The 27,246-nt window shown below is 40.7% G+C and overlaps 1 protein-coding gene across 1 annotated transcript in view; it reads right to left on the minus strand.

The window, feature by feature from the left end:
- Positions 1-25,312, minus strand: part of LOC121925717 (partitioning defective 3 homolog B-like) — a 181,044-nt gene extending 155,732 nt beyond the window's left edge. The window contains exon 1 of the mRNA XM_042458209.1: positions 25,176-25,312. Coding sequence (XP_042314143.1) covers positions 25,176-25,312 — 137 coding nt within the window. The remainder of the gene's footprint in view (positions 1-25,175) is intronic.
- Positions 25,313-27,246: the final 1,934 nt, after the last annotated feature.

Below are 27,246 nucleotides of genomic sequence, written 5' to 3' on the forward strand. Positions count from 1 at the left end.
TATATATAAAAAAGCAGGACTTTGTCCCATTCTCCCTAAAGGTGGTGCAACATGTGTGTAACTGCCACCACTGGGGACAATGGGGGCTTACTGTCTGCAGATGCTTAAATCCATGGATGGCAAGCAGCCTTTGGATAAGGAGGCCCCACTGTATTTTACAGAGGAATACCTTCTGCTTGTAGAACCACCCAATCCAAATCCATCTTAAAGATAAAGAACTGCAAAGAGCAAGAACTTTTGAATTTGCTCATCAGCAATCAGCAAATGGGTATTACTCAGACCAGTTCCAAAGGTGACCTTGGCCACGTCTGCATGGACAAATAGAAATGTTCTCACTCTGTTCCCACACTGACTTGCTTAGATGATAGATGGGGCCAAAATATGCTCCAGGATGAGTCTCCAGAGTAAAAAGAGTTTCTATTTGCTATGAATCAGGGTGGAAACTCTGGATACTCTCCATGGCATGCGGACTGCACACTGGTCTGGGGATGGGTAAGGCGTCAGTGGGCAGGTGATGAGGCCAGGATAAGGCACCCTATGCCAGGTGAGACATTAATCTAGAAGAATATGTGCAGAAAGTGCTGCCAATACCAACTTGTTGTGGCTGCTCTCTGTGTGGACAGCTTGTCCTCCCGGTGGATCCAGAAGCCCTGATGGTAAGCTGGGGTGTCTTGTCAATGGGGACATGGCCTTATTGTCATCTTTCCTTACTAAGCTGATAATGTATTTCTACCTACATTTTAGTGGTTATCTTAAAATTTGAGGATGCACACACTCACCCATCCAAGTTTTATGTAAAACTTTATTTTATTCCTCCTCTTTTTTGTGACACAGAAGTAGCCAAACTAGGAGGTGAAAAGAGATTTGGAGTTGATTATAGAACTGTGTGGTCTCTATTCTAGTCTCCAGTCAGGAGTGAAGCTATTTTCCAAAGTCAGAGAATCTTTCGATTCCTAACGGGGCAACTTGGTTGCCCCTAAACATGGTTAAGGATGGTGCCAACATAAAAGCAGATGGAAGAAAGTGACAGCATACATTCCATCGTAAATCCTTTAATCAAGATTAAGGGACTCCTCTGAGTTATTATCTCATATTGCAGAATGCTCCATTTTGTTAATTAGAGGCACGACGGGGCCTTTAGGACTGAAGTTGGGGGAACCATTCTTCAGATTCAAGTAGTCCCAAGAAAGCTGGAAGAAGTGTAAGCAAACAAAAATAAGTTTAAGCAGAGGCTTTGAGGTTACCACAGATAAAAAAATAAAGGATGAGCATTTCCTTTTATTTCCTGTAATGTAACAATCCCTAGCACACAAGCAATTAGTGAACAGATGAAAAAGACAGCAAGAGACTTAATCCTCCAAGGGTTCCTAAGAGAAAGATGAAAGAAAGATCACACACAGAAGTGGAGGCCTAGTTTGCCCATTCAGTGTCGTGTGTGTGTGTGTGTGTGTTGGCGCATGCTTGAGTCTATGTGAAATGTTAAAACTCGAACAATTTTTGTCGATAAAAACAATCCTTCTAGTGAAAGTGCCATTTATGGATCCCACTGTCAGGGAGGCCTCCTACATGGCAACAGCTACAACACAAATGCAGGTGAAAAAACATCAGTACACAAATAAGTTGGGACAATGGGAGAAGATGGGAAGGGCAGCTTAACTGATCTGCTCCCTCTCTCTTGTACCTAGAGTACTTTCAAGAGAAATGATCATGAAGAAAAATTAATATTTTATACACCTCGCAGCAAATTTGTATTTAGAAATAACCATGAAGGCCCTTACATTTGGTTTAGATAAAAGCCAGTATCAGTCTACTACCAGTAATTTCTGAATGTTTCTTTTCTATAACTAGAGTTTTGCACAGCAACTGAAAGACAGGGGGTGCTTGCAAAGATACCTGGCCCTTGAAAGTCCAAAAGCCACACAGTCCATTGGCTTCGACTGACCTAATGCCATTAGCCTTATCAGAAGAAGAATTTCACTCCACTAACTTTATGTGAGATTACAATCTTTATGCTGCTGTGATAAATCCTATCAGTATTAGTACATGTTGCCTAATATTTTAATCTACACTGACACTTCCTCTACAACCTCCCTAAGAAAAAATGCAGATTCTGTAACTGCAGCACTGTCACTTTCATTCCCAGCACAGTTTTTAACCATTTTTGCCTGATGAGCATTGAAAGCATCTCACATCTTTTAATTGGTGTAACAAAGGTATCACCACAAGATGATTTTGGTTTTTGTTTTAAGGTCAATGCAGATAACACCACAATTTCTGAAAATGGAACAGACAGATAATGTATTAGGCTAACATTCAAAATTAATTAAGATTTGGGTATTTTGGTTCCTGATGCCAACTAGCAAATAAAATAAAATAAAATAAATGGATAAAGCAGGTATTAAAAAGAAATACACAGCTGTAAATACAGTCAGCCTTCAATATTTATACATTTTATATCCATGGATTCAACCATTCATGTCTTGCAAAAATTTAAAAAATTAAATAAATTCCCAAAAGCAAACCTTGATTTTGCCATTTTCTATAAGGGGCACCATTTTACTATCCCACAGTTTATAATGGGTCTTGAGCACCCATGGATTTTGGTATCCCAGAACCAAATCCCAATGGATACCAAGTTTTCACTGTGTTAAATGTTGAGTCTCCCTTATACAAAATGATGGTATCAGAAAGATGTGTGATTTTTTTAAAATTCTGGAATATTTGCATACACATAATGAGATATCTTGGATAGGGCCTAAGTCTAAACATGGAATTCATTTATGTTTCGTATACACCTTATACATATAACCTGAAGGTAATTTTATGCATAATACTTTAAATAATTTTGTACAAGAAACAAAGTTGATGCATAAATAACCATCAGAAACAAAGGTATCACTATCTCAGCCAACCATGAAAAAGGTTTTGGATTTTGGAGTATTTCAGAATTTGGAATTCCAGATAAGGAAGACTTAGCTTGTTTTAGGCAGGAAACACTCTCCCTTGTTTTCAGAATAACTGCGCAAAACACCTTGAGAAATGTGACACATTACTAACAATATTGTAATAAATAATTAATAATGTTCACAGATGTATCTTCTTCCTGATTCCTTTAGAATGCAGTCTTACTGGGGATTAATACAAGAAGAGTTGTGCCTGATAAAACTGTCTACCCATTACATTACAGCTGAACAAAAACTAGAATTCTTGGAGCTTGCTCCAGTGATATGGAACTCTGCTCACCAAGCAGCCTTATATGTCTGACATAACCATCATATCGTTTTGCAGCTTATACCATCAAAAAGATGCCAATTTTACAGTGCCAGGCAGGCACAACTGGGGGTTCCGTCAAAGAGCTCCAACTGAATTATTCCACATCAACATGCATATTGCTAAGCAATATTCCTGCCTCATAATCTTCTGGCAACTGTCCTTCAAGATCTTTACTCAACAAAATTTTATTGCAGGAGTTGTGTTACTGACAGAAAATAAGTCTGCTCCCAGTCTATACAGCAGTAACATTTAAACTCCCCCACTGCAAGAGAACCAGACAATCCTGTGTATTTTCTACCCCTATGTGCATGCAGGACACACATACCGAAATCAGAGTTCTGCTTTTCAGTAAATATCATTTTTCATTTGAGAATAATGAGCTGTTTAGGGTGATGGCTCAGGATGTGCCACTTGAACAAAATGGCTTGAAAAGGCCAAGGGATGCTTTTATCAAGATGAAGAATGTCAACCCAGGGTCAGATTCATGCTTCACTAACAGGCACTTTCTAGAGTAAGACAAAAACCAATATTACCCCACATTTGGAGTTCTAGCAAGAATGCACATGCATTTTTAAAGGCTATGATAAATCCCATTCACAGTGTGGGAACCATAATTTATTCTCCTTACTACTTACCTTTTTGGTCCATTCCCTCCAAATGGCACATATCTAAATGTGGCTATTATTTGTCAAATGCATCCAAATGTGTGCTTAAATCATTTAAGCTTTTTCCCTATTTGCCATATAGTAGCCAAATTTAGATATGAACCACTTTTCAACAGAGCCTAAATATTCTAAAGGCACAACATCTCCTTTGATCTTGGAAGCTAAGCAGGTCAGTCCTTGTTAGAACTTGGATGGGAGATCGTCAGCAAATACCTGGTGCACTAGGCTATATTTCACAGGAAGGAGCTAGTAAAACCACCTCTGAATATTCCTTACCCAAGAAAAGCCTCTGAAATCCGTGCAGTTGCCATAAGTCAATAAGCAACATGAAGGCACATACACATACATTGGCTTTTTCACCAGGAAAATTCACCTGTCAACCAGATTAACCTCTCTAGTTGTTGCTATGGGAAAATCTGTGCTGCAGATTTACTTTTCTTAGCAGAAGAGTACTGTTAAAATCAGAAGCTGGATCCTACATGTAAGTAATGATTCAAAGGTACAGAAAAGGAGTCCAGAACTGCAGGAATAAATGCAGAATCTAGAAATATCTGCTTGCATTTCAAAGAAAAAGAAAACTTATTTGTAGCTGTCCTGTTTTCAAAGGAAGGACTGAAAGTCTATAGGAAATGCTTGCTGAAAACGCATACATCATTTCTTTTTGCTGGATACAGATGCCCTGCAAGTGATTAGCTAAGCTAAAATAGAATTACAAAAATTCTGGAAAAACAGAGAAATCATGCAAATTTGCTAAATATGTGTAATTTATTTCTGTTACAGAATATAGAATTTGTGAGACAAAATTTGGAACCTCCTATCGGCAGCTGAAGTTTCAGCTGGTTTTGATTCCATGCCAGCTTGTTAAACAACCCATTATTTGTTGGATTCCCAATATGATCTTCACAAGCTCTCTCTCTGGCTCATCAAGTGGTGGCAACAAAGCACAGGGATTATGTGCTGATCAATCTGTCATTGAGGGGTGATCAATTTAGAGGCTCCTTCACAGTTATAGGAACTGTTCTGGAATTCTTTATATATGCAAATAATGTTAATATGATGTTTATTTTTTACACACTGATAGAAAATATATATGCTTGCTTTTAGTAAGGCTTTTGATAAAGTCGCCTATGATATTTTTACAGACAAGCTAGTAAACTGTGTGTTAGCTAGTTAGTAGGTTTTCAACTGATTCACTGACCAAACCCAAAGATTGTTTCTCTTCATCATGAAGAGAAGTGGCAAATGGGGTGCCCAGAAGTTCTGCCCTGGGCCTGGTGTTGTTCAACATCTTTACAAATGACTTAGATGGTTGAATAAGCAGTCATGATTATCAAATTTGCAGATAAGATCAATTTAGGGCAGATAATGAATACCCCAGAGGACAGGATCAGAATTAAACATGACCTTAAAAGTTTGGAGAGCTGGGCCTAGACTAAAAAAAAAGAATTTCAACAGAGGTATAGATGTAAGTTACTACATCTAGGCAGGGAAAATTAAATGCACATGTTTAGGATGGGTAATACCTGGCTTGAAAGCAGTACATGTGTAAAGGATCTGGGTAGGGCTCTTAAACTACAAACTAAGCATGAGACAAAATTGTGATGCAGCAGACAAAAAATCCAATGCAATTGTGGGCTGTATCAACAGGAATATAGTGTCCCATTGGTGGAAAGTACTAGTGCTTTGGCCTGACCTTGCTCGGACTACTGTTTCCAGTTCTGGGCACCAGTGTACAGAAAGTGTGACCATGAGGAATAACTTAGAGAATTGGGTATGTTTAGCTTGGAGAAGAGAAGACCGATAAAATATCTAGAGGATGCCATGTAGAAGATGAAGCTTGTTTTCTGCTACTCCAGACACTAGAATACACACCCAATGGATTCAAAATACAAAAAAAGAGACTCTACCTAAGCATTAAGGAGACTAAGGCCCGTTACAAACGGGCCTTTTAGTACGTAATCAGTCCGTATTAGGGTTAGGAAGGGGCGGTGCTTCTGCATCCCCCTAACCCTAGTACAGACTGAGTCCATAGAAAATGGCGGCACCCCATCTACATGGGGGCCGCCATGACGACGTCACGACCGCGCAGCCTCTATACGAGGCGGCACGGATGTGACGTCGGCGCTCCGTTTTGGAGCTCCTTCCTGGTTTGCGCCACTGGGCGCAACCTTCACACGGCTGCGCCCGGTGACGCAAAGGAGAAAGGGGCCAAGCGGCCCCTTTCTCCTCCTCCCCGCTACCGCAGGGTGTCCTTGGGGCTTGAAGCCCCAAGGACACCTATTGCCGCTTCCCCGCAGCCTGGAAAGTGGCGGATCGGGGCTTCAGAGGTTGCCGGTCTGGCAGCTGAGGCCCAGATACACCGGGGAAAGGGGCAGGTGCAGCCCGCCCCAAACGGGCGGTCTGTAACTCGCCTAAGGCTGCATCTACATTGCTATGGAGATCTTTAATCAGAAGTTGGATGAGTATCTTTCAGGAGTGCTATAAAGATTCCTGAATAACAGAGGTGGACTATGTAATCCTTGTGGCCCCTTCCAACTTGAAATTCTATTATTCTATGCTGGAAGCCATTTTAACTGTATTCAGTAAGGTTTATACCTAGGCAAATGATCACTGGAGAAAAGAGAAGTGATTTTTGTTTTTGAGGTGTGTGGGGGTATTAATACTATGTGTGGGTATTAAACCTGCCCAAGCCTTTGCAATAGGTGACTTAACTTACAAAAAATGAAAGTAGGGTGCATAGGTGGCCTGAAGAGTTCTAGAAGAGAAAGCAGATGGAAGTGCATCAAAAATACTAGGCCAAGTTTTTATCTCTCTCATGTTTTTCTCTCTCTCTTTTTTAATCTAAAACCAAATTCAAGAAGAAGAGTACTACCACAGTAGCTCATTCCTTCTCTCACACAACATTCTTTCATGTTTGATAAGTGACAATAATTTTGTACTATTGTCAATACTGGCACTTTGCACACAACAAAAGCCAGAAATGGGTCATCACATTTTTCTTTTGTTCCTCCTGAAATAAAAACACACACCACACAACAACCTATCTGCTTCCATTTTCCTCATACAAATGCAGCCTGCAATTGCTTCCACGAATGTAGGCTGTGCCTGTTTTTAAAAAATGGCTTTCTTTTTATGTTGTACTTGGCTAGCCAATACTAGGTTATTTCTCCATGATCAATGCTTCATCTCTTCGACAGGGCTATTATAATTGCATTAATATTTCTTGTTTATTTCTCACTCCTCTGTGGAAAATCTATAAAATTTCATCAATGATCTCTCTTTTATCCAGTGTATTTTTCATTTGATAGTTCAGTTATAATGCCTGAACAATCTTGTGCACTTTTTGGGGGGCCAATTTTACCGTATTCCTGCTACTTTATCCTTTTTACCATTTAAAATTTCATTTTAAAATATTCCTCTCAGTTTCATAGGAAAGAGAGAGAAAGAACTAAAACTAACTCTCTGACTGCTGTCGCCATTATGCAAGTTCTTCATGTTTCAGAGCAAAAAGAAGAATTTAGGAGAATGGATTAGGAGGAAAGCTGCTCCTCTGCCCACTGCAGATTTCCTTTTGTGCTTGGTCAAGACTACTGTAAAACCAATGAACTGAGGTAGGGGACCATCGACAAGACGAACAGCACATTGTAATGTAGAGAAGCTTCCCATCTATTCTAAATGAACTATTTCTCAAAACTAGAAGTGAATTTCCAGCCACTTGCGGTTTTATTTTTCCTTCCTTCTTCTTTTTCATCTTTTTCAGAGTCTGTGTGCCCTGAAGATGGCTCTGGGGCAGAAAACTGATCCTCGGAGTCACCATAGCTGCCCAGCCCAGATATACAGAAATTAGAACAAAGAAATATTCTCTCATGTCAAAAACCTGCCATATCAACAACAAATATAGTTTCAGGACTATAATGACAGCCAGCATTGTTTTGGATGAGCCAAGACTACTGGGACAATTTTTTGTAGAGCTATGTTTTGTTCCTTGAGAAGGTTGTGTGTCTTCTAGCGGGAACATTGATGTTTATTTCTATGGTCATTTGGTCAGTGTTGCTTGTGAAGAGGTCACTTCCGATACTCCCCCCCCCCCTTTTCTGGGGGTAATAAAGATTTCTTCCTCTCTGTGCTGTCACCAAGCATTGAAGCAGAAACCAGGTTATGCTACTAAATATGTTTTTTCTTCTTACTTGCACACATGAGAGTCAGCTCTACTCTTCTACCAAGTATAGTTTTCTCTAATGATTAGTTATTTTGCAGAACCTAGATGTAGCAAAAAAGTAAGTTTCTTTATACCTTCCAATGTATCCTGTTTTATTTGCCAGAAGCTCAGATCTAGTTGCTTATACCAAATATCTGTGGAGTACATGCATGTTGCTGTGTTTTTGCTGCTGCTGCTAAATCATGGAAGCAAGGGATGACTACTGCATACAGTTCTTCAAGCACATTAGCTAAACTGGGAGTCAGGAGAGTTCTATATAGTTCACAAATTGAATCCGGCTGTTGTGGTAGTAGACTGGTGTTACATTAACATTTTCCTCAGGGTGGAATAACTACATTTTCAGCTCTCACTTTCCATGTATTAGGGTACCTGGTCATACTCATTTCTGCATTTAAACACCCAATGCACCCAAGACCTGTTCTTTACATGTTTGTTATACTTCGTAAAGGATGACATTTAGAATATCTCATGATTTATGTACCATTCTGGTACAGAAAGTATGGAGATATTCTAAGTATCATCCTTTATGAAGTATGCATATGCCTGGGCTTATTTCCCAAGATCTGCTGGCATGCATCTATTTTACTTTTCCCAAATGCTATCTCCTTCAGGTGCCTACAAGTTTTTCTAAATAAATGCCTTCCTGGTTCTATCTTGCCTGTGGGTGGTTCTAGTGAAGGCAGCCATTATACTAGAATGAACGCCTTTTTTCCTGTCTGTTCTTATAGTCACCTCTATGAGGAGGAAAGAAACCTGGTCCTACCCTCTACTGGTACCACTTTCTTGTATCATTTTAATTCATGTGTCAAGTAAAGAAATACAGGCCAGGCGTTCAAGATGGCCTTCTGTTGGCAAAAGCTATGCTTGCTGGATTCCACTCTGTACCTTTCGCCAGAGGCAGAGAGAGAGAGACAGAGAGAGTGAGAGAGAGAGTGTGTGTGTTTTATCTCCAGAAATAACTAATTCTTGTCTGTCTGTCTGTCGATCTTTTTGTCTGTCATTTGTATGCTGTCTTTCTCCCAGAGTGGGAGCCAAAGTGGCTCCCAGACAGAATCAATTATAACACCTGTACAGCGGGCCTTTCCCTTATGCAGGGGATCCGTTCCAGATCTCTGCATAAGGGGAAATCTGTGTATGCTTGCTCCTCATTGCAAACAATGGGGTGTGTGCGTTTCTTTAATTATCACATGGCTTCCACGTAAGCGGGAAGCTGCATATAGTGCGCCTGTATATGGCGTGGTCGCACTGTACAATAAAAAAATTAAAAAGTAATTAAATGCCACATAAATTGTATATATTTATTGTAAATACACACAAAGCTTTAAAAAGATAAATAAAACACCCCAATAAGACGGTCCCTTCTTTACACATTAAAAGCCTGCTTAAAGAAAAAAGTTCTTGCACATGTCTCCCAATTTTTGTAAAAGATCTCTGTAATGAAACAAGCTGTAAGTCATCTACTCCTAAGTGAGGTCACTGAGATCAAATATGAATCTTAGAAACACTTTCCCCTTTTTTTATTACTTATTAGCTTAAAACTATGTTCTTAGGCACACATTAAATTATAAACATAATCACATGGCTTAGAGAACCTGTGGTGTTCTCAACTGGGGAGACTGTAACAGGCTCATCTTACCTTACATTTGTGCTTTTTATCCTGTTGTCCAAATTTATTAATGCCATGTACTATAACTCACAGTGATAAATTTGTATGTGCATGGTGATGATATGTGGTTAGAAACAGGAACCTGAAGGCTCAGCAATGAACATTTAAGCAACACAACTAAACCAAATTCATAATCTTAGGGCCCCGTTGCTGCAAAGTAATTAAAAAAACAACAACAACTCAAAACAGCAGATGGTAGCAGATTGCCAATTTGTCATGTGCTTTTGGGTAGCCACATCCCCAGCAACAGAGCTGGAATAACTAAAAGGTTGTCAACAGCCAGCCATGGGCTGAATGGAGGGCCTTGGCAGGACTGGGACTGGGGTTGTTTTGGAACCTTAGGTCATGGCCTAGTTATAATTTAGGAAGCAAAATGGTGTAAACTCAATGCAAGAGAGTCAAGTACAAGTGCAAATCTCAGTTCTGCCCACACAGACTGAGGTTACAGTTCTGTTAGGAAACTGGTGGAAAAATGGAAGGGGAGCATCAGTAGAGTCATTCCCATGTGTGTCTACAGTTGAAAAAGCAAGGATAATCTATCACGAAGAGTCTTTTTGTCTATAAAAGAAGATCATGAGGGTAGAACCTCCCTGTTTCCACCCCACCAAAGTATGAAAAAGCTGGACTGTGGTGAACTGACCTCTGTGAGGCTAGAGAGAGGAAAGAAATAAGAGTACAAAAACAGGAAGGAGAAAGCACAGTAGTCTATACTGCAACAGTATAAAAGATTTATCAGTGGTTATACACACAGCATGATATTCCCTCCTTCCTTTGTAAACTATTTTTGGCTGGGGGAAAAATACCAGCAGAGCTAGCGATTCAGAGCTGCCTCCTGCAACATATGAAATGCCATATTCTGTTCCAACTTATAATCGCTATAAATCATTATTATTTAGTCTCAAAATATGATCAGTGTGAAGACTACAAAAAGGAGATATTCAAGAAGTGGAGGATCAATGGAAAAGTGATCTATTACACATGTCAGCTCAAAGTCAGTTCAAATGCAAGGACAATCATCTCTATTCTCACAAACATTTCCCAAGATTATGTCTTTAAGTAGTTATCAGAAGGTGTTGTGGCTTCCCAAATTATACTTGTAACATTCCCTTTGCGCCTTAAATAGTGCACTTGTAAAAGTTGTTAACATGGAATGGAAAATAGAAGAGAATCATTTTAAAAAGACTATGTCTCTAACTAAATAAATTTTCTATTTTATTTAGACATGCAAAAACACAATTTGACAAGTACAATTTGATAAGTGCACTTTTCTTAATCTGTGAAGCCCCAACTGTGCTTTAGTCAGCCCAGTCACCGGTAGGATTTACTAAGTGTTGTGTCATGATCTATGGAAGGAAAGACAGGACTGTTTACATTGGCACACCACTTTCCTAGCTAGTCAACAGGGAGATGAAGCTGCTATTACATATTCTGGTGTACAGAGCAGCAGCAATAGCAGTGGCAACAGATCTGAAATAAGAAAATTTAAAATCACTGGGATGATGGGACTAATCTACCTTTGAGGTCCAGTGCTATTGCTACATCTCTGGAAACCAGAAATCTGATCAGTTCACCCAGTCAGCATAAAGTAAAATGACAACCTTGACCTGTACAACATCATCCAGTATTTTTTTTTCCATAAATGGTGCATACTATAACTATGCTGCTATGATCTAATAAGAATCTAAAAGTAATTAACTGGATTTTTGTTTTTAAAAAAACCCCACGCACCAATGCCTTAATCAAATATGTATTCTTATCAGGGTTCCAAGGCAGCAGTAAATTGGGACATTTAAAAAACTGGGACCTCATCCAATCTGTGATCTGATCAGGGTTCAATGGTTATAATAAATTGGGACTATTAAAACTGGGACCTCATCCAACACTTTATTTTGTCTAAACCACAGAACCTAGCAGTGCTGCTAAGTCAGGAATATTCAATGAAAAGACATGCTGTGTTGAATTAACTCTTACTAAATATGATGCAACATACACAGGAGTTTCAATACAGATACACTCATTCTAAAGTTGAGCTGCAGTTATAATAATATTAGCTGCATTTTATTAGGAATTCAACAACACAAAACAATTTCCCCACCATAATTATCTGCAGTCCTTATGCTTTTAGGCATGCATAATTTCTGCTAACCTACTTGGGTCATGAGGACAAGAGACGTTGGAAACTATCACACAGGGGAGAATCAGGGGATTAAAAAGGCATTTTCCCAGGAAAGCTGTGCGATCTCGCACACATCGTGATATGAGAGGACGTATTCCAGGAAGAACCAGGAATGTTCCAGCAACAATCCATTCATGGGGCAATCTCACAAATGGTTTGTTGCTAGAGCATTACTGGTTCTTCCCAGGATAAGTCTTCTTAGATCGTGACGTCATATGAAAATCTTCACCACAATCATGCAACTTTCCCAGGAAAATGCCTTTTTACTCCCCTGATTTTCCCCATGTGATTGTCTCCCTAGGACTAAGTCCCTAATTTCTACCCATAGAGAGTAGAGAAAAATAATCTCATGGAGTTGTAGTACAGGTAGGGGGTATAAAATGTACAGTGCAATTTTATTTACAACTAATCTATTCCTGTTATCATTTCACAACAAAATCCAAATGAATGGCTGCAATAAAGTCCAGTGTCACATAATTTAGGTACAGAATAAACCAAACTAAAAATTACCAGATTAGAAATAGATTTTTAAGACACTGTCGTTCTTTCAAATATGGGGTTAAATGTTTTCATTTCTATGAATTTAGCTTGCACTGAGTACCCACAGCTGCAATATTAAATTGCAGTTTCCCAAATATCAAAAACATGTGTATTGATTTAAAATATATTAGCATGCAGGAAGGCCTAGGGCTGATAAAACAGGAGAGAACAACTCTTCAGCTATGGAGAGCTTCCTAGAATTCAAGTAAACCACAGAGTTGAAATCATTTACAAGATCCTAACTCTCTTAAAGACTCACGCCTCCCCAAATACTGAAAAGTCAGATGTACACTGCAGTTCTTGCTTTTTCACTCAAAGACCTACTTTCTCTAATGATAAATCTAAAGGCAAAACTATTTCTATTAGTAAAATTAACTGCCTTTCTTTCATAAGTAGGAAGATGCAACTTGGCCTAAAGTGTACCTTTATATGCACAATTCATATTGTGTGTATGTTTTTTATTAAAGAAGAACAGTGTGTGTGTGTGTGTGTGTGTGTGTGAGCACACAACAGTAAGATGTTAGAATCTCCTGGAAAGAAGACTTTGGTCTCAGTAGGGTTACTAAAGTAAAATATGGAAACAACCAGGAAAAACAGCTGTCTTTAAGCTGATATTAGTATTAAATACAGTTGAAAAGAGGGTAAATGCTGGTAAAGCACCAGCAACTCAATACATCTGGTTTGCTTCAGAAAGATCTTCAAAGGGCAAGAATATTAAAAAGCAACGTGAGTTGCCTTAAAGTTAAGGATGGAAGGCACTTTTCATTTCAGAAAAAGGAAGTCTCCTTCTTCCCACACTGAATGCTAAATCTGAAGCGGTTTTACTTTTAGACTGAATCATCCATATTTGAAACAAAAAGAAATTCAGTGAAAACAATGTTTTCCTTTTATGGATAAAATATTAAGCCCTTGAAGATGACCTAGTCCAGTTTTCTAAATCAGGACCCACATTGACTACATAAACCCATAACTTGGATTAGGACAGGCTAGTGATCCCAGTAATGTGATGAATCAAGTACTAGGCACAGTGAAAAAAACAAATTCATACTAAATGCTCTATGTTATGATGTTCTTAACGTATTTTATATCCATTCAGAGAAATGCAACTTATGGAAAAAAGTGAAAGCTGAAAGAAGTTAGAAAAGAGGGGGGAATACAGTTATAGTTGGTTGAGCTAACAAGTCAGTATTCAAAGGAATACAAATACAGTTAATTACAAAAAATGCAGTGGTTCATGTCCTAAAATATTTATTAACCACTTAAAGCCACACATTCATTTCCGATATATTACAGAGGGTATATCCTCAGGCTGCAAATCTGACCAGCCCTTGTTAAGAATTTAAAATGCTTTTATAGAGAAAGCATGGTAACCTAAAATTTGCATGCACATTTTTGTACAACAAAGGGGAATCTGTAGCCTTCCAGACACTGTTGGGCTACAATTCCCACCAGCCCCAGGCAGCATGAGCTGGTTGTAGTTTTAATAATCATTCCAGAGAGTCAGAGAAGTTTTCAGCTGGACTATCTTTCATACAGCAGTCTCTGCTCAATTCAAAAACTGATGACTCAGATAGCCAGGCTGATATATGAAAATCAGGTTATAAAGGGATTCCAGTTGCAATCTTGTCAAAGGACAGACCTGCAGTAGCTCCTTCAAGTAGATAAACTGATATTGTTGTTCTGGGTTACACAAAAGGCGACCCTTTTCTGGCTCATTGCTGATTAGACCAAATGTATTTTTATTCTCCTGATGTAATGGCTGGCAGAAGTAGCCAAGTGTGATCTGACTTGGATCTGATTCCTTCTGCCCTAACAGTTAGAGTCGCTTGGAGGCGCCTTTCCCATCAGTGGATGGCAATTATTTTTTCGATCTGAAAATACACCTCCTACCCAGCAGTAATATATACATATAACTTTATTACGGCCAATTGGCCAGCACGATTACAAAATTCCAGTTTAAAACACAACATAGGTTCATGTATAGGCAGATTGGAGAGTATAAACAAATGACGGTCTATGAAAAGTAGTAATGAGTAATGAGAACCAGCATGGCATAGTGGTTTGAGTGTTGGACTATGACTCTGGAGAACACGGTTCAAATCCCCGCTTGGCCATGAAATCCACTAAGGCCCTGTGCAGACTGGCAGTTTGGGCTGGCCTGGGGGCAGAGTCGGGGTGTAGGGTCTACATGACGCACACCCCAGCTCCTCCCCCAGAGCATCGTGATGCCGCGCGCCACACTGCACTGCACATGGCATCATGGTGCTCCTCTGCCACCGCATCCACATGACGCAGCGCCAAAGGAGCGCCTTCAAGCCACAACACCATGGCTATTGCGCCCTTTCCAGGGCACAAAAAAGAGCTATCTCTTTTTTGCACCCTGGGAAGTCTGGACCAGGGCCATAGTATGCAGTTGCTGTGGCCACGATCCGGCACACTTGAAGGCAGCTGTAGGTTGCCCCTTAGGGGTGGTCTGCACAGCCCCTAACTGACCTTGGACAAGTCATATGCTCTCAGCCTCAGGGGAAGCAATGGCAAACCTCTAAATGAATCTTGCCAAGATAACCCCATGATAGGTTCACCTTAGAGTTGCCATAAGTCAGAAGAACCTGAAGACACACAACAGAAACAAATCCAGCAGTAATCTGTGAATAGATGGCTTTCAGATTTGGAAGGCTACCAGAAGTGGAATATGTATGATGTGGATCTTGTGCCCTGCCACAAGTGAACAACAATAACAATATTGCTACACTGACCCTTTCCACCAGTGCCGTGTAATGGATGCCTCAATCTCCCAGAGGGTGATGGGGGTTGCTAGGAGTTATTATAGTATCTTTTCAGGAAAATGCCACAGAAACAGGTTGGGGCATTTGGTCATAGATAAATCCTTTCTTTATCCCCATTCAACAGCTACACTTTATCCTACATTCAACAGCACAACAAGAAAATAATCTATCATGTTACCAGGCATGGAAAGTTAACTGTAGAAGGTTAATATACTTTTTACCAATGTCAGTAATTAGGAAAGCAATTAAAATCACATACAAAGCCAAGTTCTTTGTGTGGCTTTTGCACATGATTCTCCTTCTATATTTAGGCACTGCAATTGTTAGATTTACTATAAATTATTTTTTTCTCCTAGTAAGGCATGAGCGGCTGAGTGTGCAGAGCCTAAATTCTAGTAAATCTTTTGTAAATCATGGTCCGTTCAGTAGGCAAGACAAAGTATGCAGCAAGTGAAGTCATAGTAGCAGCAAGATCTATGGCACAGATTCACTGTGTGGTTGTCGTTGCCAATATGTGCATTAAAATCTTAGACCTGAATTACATTATACATTATGGGATTAGTGAATCTTGGGGCAGAGTTATAAAACTCATCTTTACTGTCTGTGTAAGCCATCATTAGGTGAACAGTCAATAAAAACATAAAGCACTAAAGTTCCACTCAACTGGATAACTTGAAGTTTATCTTAGTCAATCCCTACTGCATTTTTCCCCATAGTCATATGTCACAAGGAAGCCTGCTTTTCTTTTTATTATTGATAAAATCATCTGCTACCTTTGCAAGAACTGGGCAATATATTATTTTTATCTGCCACCATTGCACACTAAGTTAGGAACTTGATTTACTTCACCTTTGCCTTCTCTAGGGACTAGTTCACACAAACATGTCCGCTGCTTGAAGCATCATTTGGTGATTTGTATCTGCAGAGGAGCTCTCTCAGGTCACCCATAATAAAGACAGAACTTCTACATCAACTCAGTCCGGGGATCTTCGTGAGAGTTTTGTTATGCATGTAGTTTGTTGTTGTTGCCGCTGCTGCTCCAAGTCCTTTTTGGCTTATGGTGACCCTAAGGAAACCTGTCATAGGGTTTTCTTGCCATGTTTCTTCCGAGGTTTTTTTTTATTGACATCTTCTAAGGCTGAGAGCATGTGACTTGCCCAAGGTCATCCAGTGCATTTTTATGCTCAAGAGAAGATTTGAACGCTGATTTCCAGAGTCGTAGTCAATGCTAAAACTACTAGGTCACACCGGCTCATGCAGCTAGCTCAAGGTATCAGATGCTGAGGAAGCAAACAGAACAAACTCCTGCAGCTCTAGGCCAGGGTCTTTCCAAAAATGTTGGGCTGCAGTTCCCTGCAGTCCGAGCCAGCAGTCAGGGGTAAGAGATGAAAGGTGTTGTAATCCAACAACATGTGAGGGCCAGTTCTACTCTAGATATCTTCATTTGCTTCATTTCCAGCACTCTGCACTACTGAAATCTAGGTTCCTACAAGGATATCATGGTCATACTGAAGACATTCCAGACACGTGCATCAACATCTTAAGCACTATCTGTTTTGGGATGAATGAATCAGAGTTGCAAAATCCACTTTCTCTGTTTTAATTTATCCCATTTTAATAATAATAATAATAACAACAACAATAATAATATAGTTTATTTGTAACCCGCTTTTCCAAAATTTTGATCAAAGCGGCGAACAATTATTTATAAAAACATTCCAATAAAATCAATTAAAAACAGCATTAAAAGCAACATAGTAATACTAATGACAAAAGGGCCAGATGGAAGGGGAAATCGATATATACAGTCCGGGGTCATCAATGAAAAGGGGTAAGAGAAGATTTTTCACGGTGGGAAGGCTTGAGAAAAAAATACATCTTCAGATTCTTTTTGAAAAGAGCTAAGGATGTGGTGGAGCGAAGCTCATCTGGGAGACTATTCCAAGATCTTGGGGCCACAACAGAGAATGCCCTCTGTGAGGTCCTCGCATAGCATGTCGCTGGGACCTCCAACAATTTCATCCCTGTTGATCTGAGTGTGCGGGGTGGATTATATGGGGAGAGGCGGTCCTCCAAGTACCCTGGGCCCAAGCCATTTAGGACTTTATAGGTCATTACCAACACCTTGTATTGAGCCTGGAAGCGAATAGGCAGCCAATGAAGATCTTTCAAGATGGGTGTTATATGGTCAGACCTGGAACAACCAGCGATCAGTCTCGCTGCCATATTCTGCACTAACTGTAGCTTCCGGGTTTGGTACAAGGGTTGCCCCATGTACAGTGCATTACAGAAATCCAATCGAGAGGTTACCAGAGCATGTACTACAGTTTCAAGGTTTCTCCGGTCCAGGTAGGCACGCAGCCGGCGTATCAGCCGAAGCTGATAACAAGCGCTCCTGACAGTCGCATCCACTTGAGATGTCAGCTGGAGCGACAAGTCCAGGAGCACTCCCAAGCTGCGGACTGAGTCCTTCAAGGGGAGCGTGACCCCGTTCAGGACCGGATGGCAAATCTCACCACCCAGACCTGGGGAACCTATCGCCAGTACTTTCGTTTTCTCTGGATTCAGATTGAGTTTGTTTTCCCTCATCCAGCCCATTACCGACTCCAAGCAGGCATTTAGAGGAGAGATGACATCCCTAGTTACTGCATCAGTCAGGGGCACAGAGAAACATATTTGGGTGTCATCAGCGTACTGATAACACCGCGCCCTGTGTCTCCGGATGATCTCTCCCAGCGGTTTCATGTAAATGTTAAATAGCATGGGGGACAGAATCGCTCCTTGAGGGATACCAGATGTAAGCGCCCTCTTATCGGAGCAAACGTCCCCCGGCTGCACCATCTGGAATCTACCTGAGAGGTAGGAACGGAACCACTGGAGCGCAGTGCCCCCAATACCCAACTTCCTCAGGCGTTCCAGAAGGATACCATGGTCAATGGTATCGAAAGCCGCTGAGATGTCCAAAAGCACTAACAAGGACACGCTTCCCCTGTCCATGCCCAGACGGAGATCATCAACTAAGGCGACCATGGCAGTCTCAACTCCATAGCCCGCCCAGAAGCCGGTTTGAAATGGGTCCAGAAAATCGGTCTCATCCAAGATCGATTGAAGCTGGGAGGCGACCGCTCTCTCAATCACCTTCCCCAAAAATGGCAGCGGCGATATAGGCCAGTAGTTATTATAAGCCAGGGGGTCTAGAGAGGGTTTTTTTTAGCAGGGGTTTAACCACTGCTAGTTTTAATTTAGATGGAAATTGTCCCTCTCTTAAAGATGTATTGATTATGCGGTGCAGCATAGTTAGCACCGCATCCCCCCCCGAGCCGCCAGCCATGAGGGACAGGGATCGAGAGAGCATGTCATCTTCCTAACACTTCGAAGGATCTTGTCCACTTCCTCGGTACTAACAAACTCAAAGTGATCCAGTATAACAGGGGCCACGGAAGCTCTGGACACCTCTCTAATAGATTCTGAAGAAATACTGGCGTCGAGATCAGTCCTTATCCGAAAGATTTTGTCTGCAAAGAAGTTATTAAATTTGTCACAGCAGGCTTTAGATGGTTCTAAAATAGGGTTCAGGGAGGGGGGCAGTTGTGTCAGCTCCCTCACTACCCTGAACAGCTCTGCTGGACGCGACTCTGCGGACGCAATATGTGCAGCATAGAATGAATTCTTTGCTGCACTTATTGTCACTCCATAGGCCTCCAAATGAGAGTCTAGGAGTGCCTTGTTGGCTAAGTCCTGGTGTCCTTGCCAGTCGCGCTCTAGTCATTGCAGAACCCGCTTCCTTTCCCTGAGGTCTTCCGTATACCAGGGCTGTTTTTTGGAAGCAGGCCTGAGAGGATGCTTGGGAGCAATACTGTGTATAGCCCTGGAGAGATCAGTATCCCAGATGTTAGTCAGGGCATCAATAGAGTCGCCGTCAGTTCCAGCCATATACCCCTCTAGGGCTTCTTGGAACCTTTTGGGTTCCATCAGCCTTCAAGGGTGGACCATCCTAATAGGTCCGCCACCCCCAAGGGGGCTAGAGGTAGAAGCCTTGATTCGAGCCTCAACCAGAAAATGATCCGTCCATGACAGGGCAGAGATATTAGAGATCTCTGCCCACGGAGACTCCATGTCCGTACTAAAGACCACATTGAGGGTATTATCAGCGCAATGCGTGGGCCCCGAGACCAATTGAGACAGGCCCATGGCAGTCATGGTAGACATGAACTCCCGAGCCGCACCTGTTGGATTTTGACTGGCCTCGAAAGGGATGTTGAGGTTCCCCAGGACAAGAAGCTTGGGGGACTCCAACACCAGTTCCGAGACCAGCTGCGTCAGCTCGGCCAGGGAGTCTGTTAGCGCACGGGATGGCCGGTAGACCAACAGAATCCCCAGACTGTCTCTGACCTTCAGGGTCAGGTAAATGCACTCGATGTAATCCATTTTCCGGACAGGGTTCCTGGTTAAGGAGAGAGTGTTTTTATGAATCAAGGCGACACAATGTATATGAAAGGAAAACCCATTAACGAGCTGGAAGTTATTTTGTATTAGTAACATTTCTTCCCCTTTACAGACCATATTTTATGGGATTTCTATCCCCCTACATATCCACACATTCCCATTTCAGAGGATGGGTTTACATTGTTTTGAAAATTTATCTGGATAAATTTAATTTTAAAAAACATGCACGACCAGAACTCTTATATGCACATGGAGACACATACACAGAGACCAGCATCCTGTTAGATAGTCACAATTGTTGTTGTGTGCCTTCAAATTATTTGCAACTTATGGATACCCTAAGGTCAACCTATCACACAGTTTTCTTGGTAAGATTTGTTCAGAGAGGGTGTGCGTTTGCCTTCCTCTAAGACTGGGAGAATGTGGCATGCCTAGAGCCACTCAGTGAGTTTCCATGGCTGAGACATGATCTCCAGAGTCCAGCACTCAAACAGCTACAGCACTCTGTGTCTCTGGTCACTAGAGTAGCCCATTCAATCAACTGCTGAATGGTGAGTCAACAAGTAAATAAATCTACTGGATTCAGTGTGTCTGCCCTAGCTAGAACTAAAAAAGAATTTAGGCCAAAGTCTGTGTGACACAGTGACACTGCAGTTGCCAAAGAATATGAATATACTCTTTAAACACAGAAATTACAGTACCAGCAGGCAACCACACAAAGAAGCTGGAAGCCAGTGGCAATCAATGTGTGGTACAGGTAGCACAGGCAGCAAGAATCTGAAGCCTATCTTATGACATTGATTCAGATGCAGAAAAGGATTACCAAAATGATCAGAGGACTGGAGGAGCTTCCCAGTAAGGAATATGTGCTCCTGTCCTGCTGGTGGACATCCACCTGAGAAACTGGCTGCACTAAATGGCAGCATACATGATATAGCAAGGCTCTCCCTATGCTATTCTGTTCAGACCTGTTCAGGTCTGCCTCTCCCATGGCTCAGTTGGCTGCAAGTAAAACTGTTGGTCTGCACTCTGCATGCATACTAGAGTATTCCTGGAAAGCTCCGTTCTCAAACAATGGACATAATTTGTGACAAACACATTTTCCATAACAAAAGATCCCTATTCTCAGCAATGTGAACCAACACTGTGATCAGACAGAAGTGAGGTTAATGTGCTATGTGGACATAACAGAGAAAATAGAAATAACGTGCTTGCCTGTGTAGTATAATTTAAAGACTTCCTTTGGGGATTTATATGATAAACATTTTCCTCTCTTAAAATACAATTAAAGGAGATGAAATTGCCCAGTGGAAAAAGGTGATATTTCTGTTCTTATTAATTGTGGGATAAGAATCAAATATATGAGTTAAAAATATCATCTAGGTTCATCAGCTTCTAAGCACACCTGCTGTTCTCCATTTCAATCTCAAACGTTTCCAGGTCAGAAAGGTGAATAATTATTAGAGAAGATAAACCAGAATTATAAAGGCATTGAACTGTCTGTTTTTAATAGGTTCTTACCAATTAACTGTCACTCCAGGGAATACATTCTATTTCGAAAGAGAATTTATCACTGAAAGAAATGTTAACAACAATTACTCCACGTCCAATTGGAACATTAGCCCCAGAAACAGACGGGATCATTCCTTTAAGTCTGCCAAAAATTTTAGCAAATGACACTGGCCCTTTAACAGATGGGCTACTTACTTCTTAGCTTGCCAGGATACTAAGAAAGACATTGGCTTCTGTAGAATGAAGGACATATACCTCTCAAATTGCCAGCATCCAGACTGGGAGTTAGATGTTTTTTAGAAGAAGAGGAGGAGGAGGAGGAGGAGGAGGAGGAGGAGGAGGAATGACAATGACACTCAGGCTAGCAGTAAAAGACATATGCTACAAAAATTCCAGTGTCATTACTGCAAATCTTAGTCAAACTCCAATTAGCTCATTAAAGCCACTGGGCATGCATATTATTAATAAGTATGACCTCTATCAGACATGCTGCCTTTTGTGCCATACAAGGAATTTGGGGTGGTATTTTATATTCAGTTCATTTTGAAACAAATGCAGTTACAGTTTGAGTATCACTTATCCGGAAATCTGAAATATACAAAATCCAAAATTGTCTACATGGTTGTTGAGATACTGACATAGCCACTTTCTGATGGTTCTCTGTATCAACTGATTCGGCATCCATGGATTTAACTATCCATAGCTTGAAAATATTTTTAAAAATAATAATTCCAAAAAGAAAACATTGATTTTGCTATTTTATATAAGAGACACCATTTTGTCATGCCACTGTGTATAATGGGACCTGAGTACCCACGAATTTTGGTATCCACAGGGGATCATGGAATCAAACCCCAATGGATACCAAAAGCCAAATTTCATGCACACAATTACTACAAATATTGCACATAAAATTAACTTTAGGGGATATTTGTATAAGGTAGATATGAAACATAAATGAATTTCACATTTATACTTCAGTCCCATCTCCAAGATATCTCATTATGTATATGCAAATATTCCAAAATTCCAAAAATGTCTGAAATCCAAAGCACTTATGGTCCCAAGCATTTTGGATAAGGGATGTTACCCAAACAAGTGAGGGGCTCTCCCCAACAGTGACAGTGTTTCTTTGGGTTTTGGGGGAATTATTAGCTCAACAGGAAGCCTGCAAGACATTGGGAAACCTAAGGGATCATTTCACCTGTGTATACCAGTACTAACTACAGAAGAATTCCAAGTTTAGTGAATAAAGAAGTTTTTTTAAATATATATAGAAATATCCAAGTGTGCAACCAAACATGTGAAAGAAGTTCAGTCAGAAACATCATACAGGGCTAACTGAAACAGAGGCATGGAAAACTGGTTAGCAGAGGTTTAGGGTTGTAGAGAGGTTGATATTTACCAGTACTGAGGAGGAATCCATGGAAAGCTGGGTGTGGCTAAGACAGTGTCTGAGGAAAATAAGGAAGAGGGAGCTCTGTATGGTTGGACAGAGCTCCGGCAGCTGGCAGTTGTATGTACAGAGTGATCATGTGTGCATTGGATATTTATTCCCTGTTTGGTGCCCTCAGGGGATACTTAACATTTCCACAAGAAGTACAAACACTATCATTGCTTTTCCATGGAATTGACAAAAATGTCAGTTTCAGTAGACAATCTTAACTCTGGATTAAGTATAAAAGAACGATGTAGGGCAATCTCAAGACAAATGGATAGATGGTTCCCTAGAACATCATTGGGAATACAGCAGGGGGTAGGTAAGAGATATGGTCTTACTTGCCTTAGTGCAGTGGTTCCCAACCTGTGCTCTGAGGATCCCTTATGGCTCTGTGTGCACTTCCACTTAACCCTAACCCTACCTTGTAACACTATTCCTAAACACTATTAACTTGTAAGACATAGGGTAGGCTTCTTAGGAGCTCCGCCATAGAAATTGATGCTAAAAAGAGCTCAGTGAGTCAAAAAGGTTGGGAACCCCTGCCTTAGTACAATAGGACCACCTCTGTCTCCAGTGCAAGAAGATTCATGGAAAGCTTAGGGCAGTGGTTCCCAACCTGTGGGTCGGGACCCCTTTGGGGGTCGAATGACCCTTTTATGGGGGTTGCCTAAGACCATTGGAAAACACCTATTTAATTACAGTTATGAAGTAGCAACAAAAATAATTTCATGGGTTTGGGTCACCACAACATGAGGAACTGTATTAAAGGGTCGCGGCATTAGGAAGGTTGGGAACCACTGGCTTAAGGGGAGAAAGAAGTGATCAGTAAACCCATTTAACCTTTATTTTGTATCAACTAGATCATTCACATGTTTTCTGGTCAACATTCCTTTCCCATGGCAAACTTGCTAGTGTTCCAAAGGTCATCAGGCAGGAAAGCTTTACTGGTGGTCCACAGGATGAATGCTGCTTTTTTCTCACCAGCTGCACAATGGCATCTGGACAGTGACAGACATATTACCACAGCCAACCAGTGGTTATCTGAGTTCAGGGCACAATCATGCCCTTGTTGCCATTGCTCAGCCAGGGGAAAGGCTTTGCACAAAGAGATTTCCTTGCACGATGCCCAATAATGTACAGTACTGTGCAAACCCTGATTATACTAGCCTCAACCACTAGCAGGTTTCTGGTCTTTGTGATGTGCACATACAGGGACACAGTAAATACTACAACCCAAATGAATGAAGAACAGCCTAGTCCAAGTAGTCAAATAATCACATGTAAGGAAAGGGATATGACTGAAGTATATTATCCTCTATGTCTTAGGTCTTACCCAACTCTCTCCATAAAGGAGCTCGACACTGCTACCCTATTCACCAATGATGTGAGCACATTGGCAACTGAAGGCCCCAAACCCTGTCAACTAATCTCTATTTTTAGGCAAAGGCAATAGGAAGTCAAATTTTATTCTAGAGGCAAACCTCATAACATGGTTTTAAAAGCAGCATTGGCAATGTAAAATATTAGAATCAAAGGAACCATTCTAGCTTTTGAACATATAGATACTCTTGTGTTCTATGAATCTACAATAAAACTTGAAGTTAATTAAGCTGTTTCTCAGGTGAGATGTTGCACAGGGCAATAGATTTGGGGAGCAGATTATCATGCTCAGAAATGATTATCTTTCTGATAGGGCAAAATATGAGGAGGTGAATTTCAGAGTACAATTAGTTGCAAAGAATTTCATATTGTTGTTTTCCTACCCCCTACCAAGTAATGCCTAGCTGTCATTAGCACAAGTATGAGGGTTATGAGTCATGTCCAGGGCAAACAGGATCTCTCTATAGTGCCAGATTGATCAAAGATGCTGTGCAGAGATTTGAATAGTGCTCTTAATTTCTCCCATTCCTTCTCCCCATACAATCCTCAGAGATCTTACTTTTTGGTTGTTCTGAAGAAGTAGAGAAATAAAGAAATTCTACTCAATAGAATGATTGTCAAACATTTCCAAGTTAATTCCTTGTCAACAAAACCTTCAGCCAGACACACAGCACATGGCAACTGTGATGTACAAAGTCAGAGAGAAAAGTGTGGCATAGATTGCTGGATGGGGACTTCAGAGGTCTAGGCTCTGGTACCCATTAAGTTATAAAACTCACTGAGTGACTGGTCCTTGCAAGTGAAAGTCACCAATAAAGAGGGAAAAGTAATCAAATGCGGTGGGTAGGAAGAGCAATGTGTGAGTTGTTATTGTGCAAGAGCCAGCAAAAGTCTGAATAAAGGGGGAAATGTGTTTCTCTTAAGAGAGAAATGGTTGGTAAGATTGGTGGCAAGACATCTGGGATGCTATTTCTGGGGTAGCTTTCCTGATTTCCTGCTGAAATGGCACATCCTCCTTCCTCACTGAAGACATTGCAAGAACCACATTCCCCTCCCCTCCCCTCCACTCACCTTTCCCGCTCCTCCTTCATCTTTTCCAATTCTTCTTCTTTGAGAGTTCCAGGCTTGGAGTTCCCTTTCTGATCCCCTTTCACACCTTTATCCTCTTTCTTCTTTCCAAACCTGATTAAGAAATTGGGAAAGGTCATATGAAAAGAGAGAAGAAATAGCAGGAAAAGTATGCAAAATGCATACTGGGTGATTAAAACAACAGTATAATGTGATTTGTATTTCAGCTATGCCTACTGAAATAAAGTGAATAATATTATTCAATAAACTAAAAATTCCTCAGAGTATGAGTTAACTAACTTTCCATACACTTGGAGCTTAATTTTTTTCTAAGATACCATCAGTTAATGTATGCTAGAGATTTCTCAAGATGCTGAATGAATGAGATTTTTTAAATACTAGCCTACTATTAGCATAAATTTTGAAGCAGCTGAAGGGGTTCCATTTCCCCAAGGACAGTTTGTGTCTAAGTAATCCTTGGAAGCCCTCAAGCCAAGGCACAGAACCTCTGTGCCATGTTCTTGAACTGAAGTCGCTGCACAGCATCCGCTGTTATCCAGTCTGTATCAATATAAATGGTGCTGCTCTATATAAACAAAACAATGCTCACTTAAGGGGGGCACTGTTGCAATGTCTTTTTTCATTATAAACACACAACTGCTAGACACTAATGGTATACAGGTCCTCCGAAAAGTAAATGTTCATGTGTGCTAAGACATCTATTTCCCCCAAGTGGAAACTATAAGTGGCTCAAAACAGAGCGAAATGTTTTTGCATCACAATGGCTACAGTTGAAACTTATCATTTAAATCAATGCATTATTCTACTTTTACTTGCTGAATTTGAACATTTAGTTACTTCCCTGACAGTTTAACCAAACCATGTAAGAATACAGTGTAGGATTTAAAACAGTGGTCCCCAAACTGTGATCTTTAAGAGATTTTGGACTTCAGCTCCCAGAAGGTTCAGACATGTTGCCAAAAAGAATCGAAGTCCCAAATCCCTTAAAGAGCACAGTTTAGGGACCACTGATTTAAAATGAGGAAATGCAGATTAGAGCAGAGTTACATAGATACTGAATTGGATACTGAATTAGAGAGCCAGTGTGGTGTAGTGGTTTGAGTGTTCGACTGAAACTCTGGAGATCAAGGGCTGAGTCTCCGCTCAGCTATGGAAACCCACTGTACGACCTTGGGTGAATCACACACTCTCAGCCCCAGAAAACCCCCGTGATACATTCACCTTAGGGTTGCCATAAATCAGAAATGATTTGACGGAACACAGCAACAACAATACCGAATTTTATTAAACTGTTCTCTTGCCAAAATTATAATTTGTGTCTTACACTTTTAAAATACAGATATCATACATCTAAGTGTCCATAAGATTTATGGGCCATGATAACCATGTGGTGGCATAATCACCAGCAGTGGAGTAAAACAGCTGTGATGGGAAAAGAGGACAGGAGAGAAAGCCAGGACAGTCAAGAGAACTGTCCTGCAGGTCCCTGAACTACCTGGGAGGCTGCAGCACAGGATTCTCTGGTATATAGAGAGGGCTTTCTCTTCTGTTCCCCCAGTCACCACAACAGCACAGCTAAATAAGCAAACAAAGTCTTACACCAGAATGTTAATGTAAGTCACCAACATGATGGCAACAAGTATTTTTAGAATGTCTTCGATGACAAATATTTGTGGAATATTTTACAGTTCACCCACCATTTACGCTTAATTCCCTCATTATATGTTCATAACATGACTAATCAGAATGGCAGTATAATAGACCAGAACCACCTGCTCCTTGGGCCATATTTAATCTCTTCTATACTGTAACCTTGCAGATAAATTTACATGAAATCTGGAGTCCAAAAAAACATGTTCCCAAATAAGTACATTCTGTATTTATCAGCATAATCTACAGGTGATTTTTCATCTCCTTTTCTGAAAAGGAGAAAAATGCGCTTTTATTCATTAAACAGCTCTCTATGGCCTGCAGCATGTTGGCTGAGCAATATTTTTCTGGTATGTTGGCATTTCTCCAGTGACCAACACTGAAATCCAACATTTCAGTGCAA

The sequence above is a fragment of the Sceloporus undulatus genome, chromosome 1 (genome assembly GCF_019175285.1).
Source record: "Sceloporus undulatus isolate JIND9_A2432 ecotype Alabama chromosome 1, SceUnd_v1.1, whole genome shotgun sequence".
Lineage (NCBI taxonomy): Eukaryota > Metazoa > Chordata > Lepidosauria > Squamata > Phrynosomatidae > Sceloporus > Sceloporus undulatus.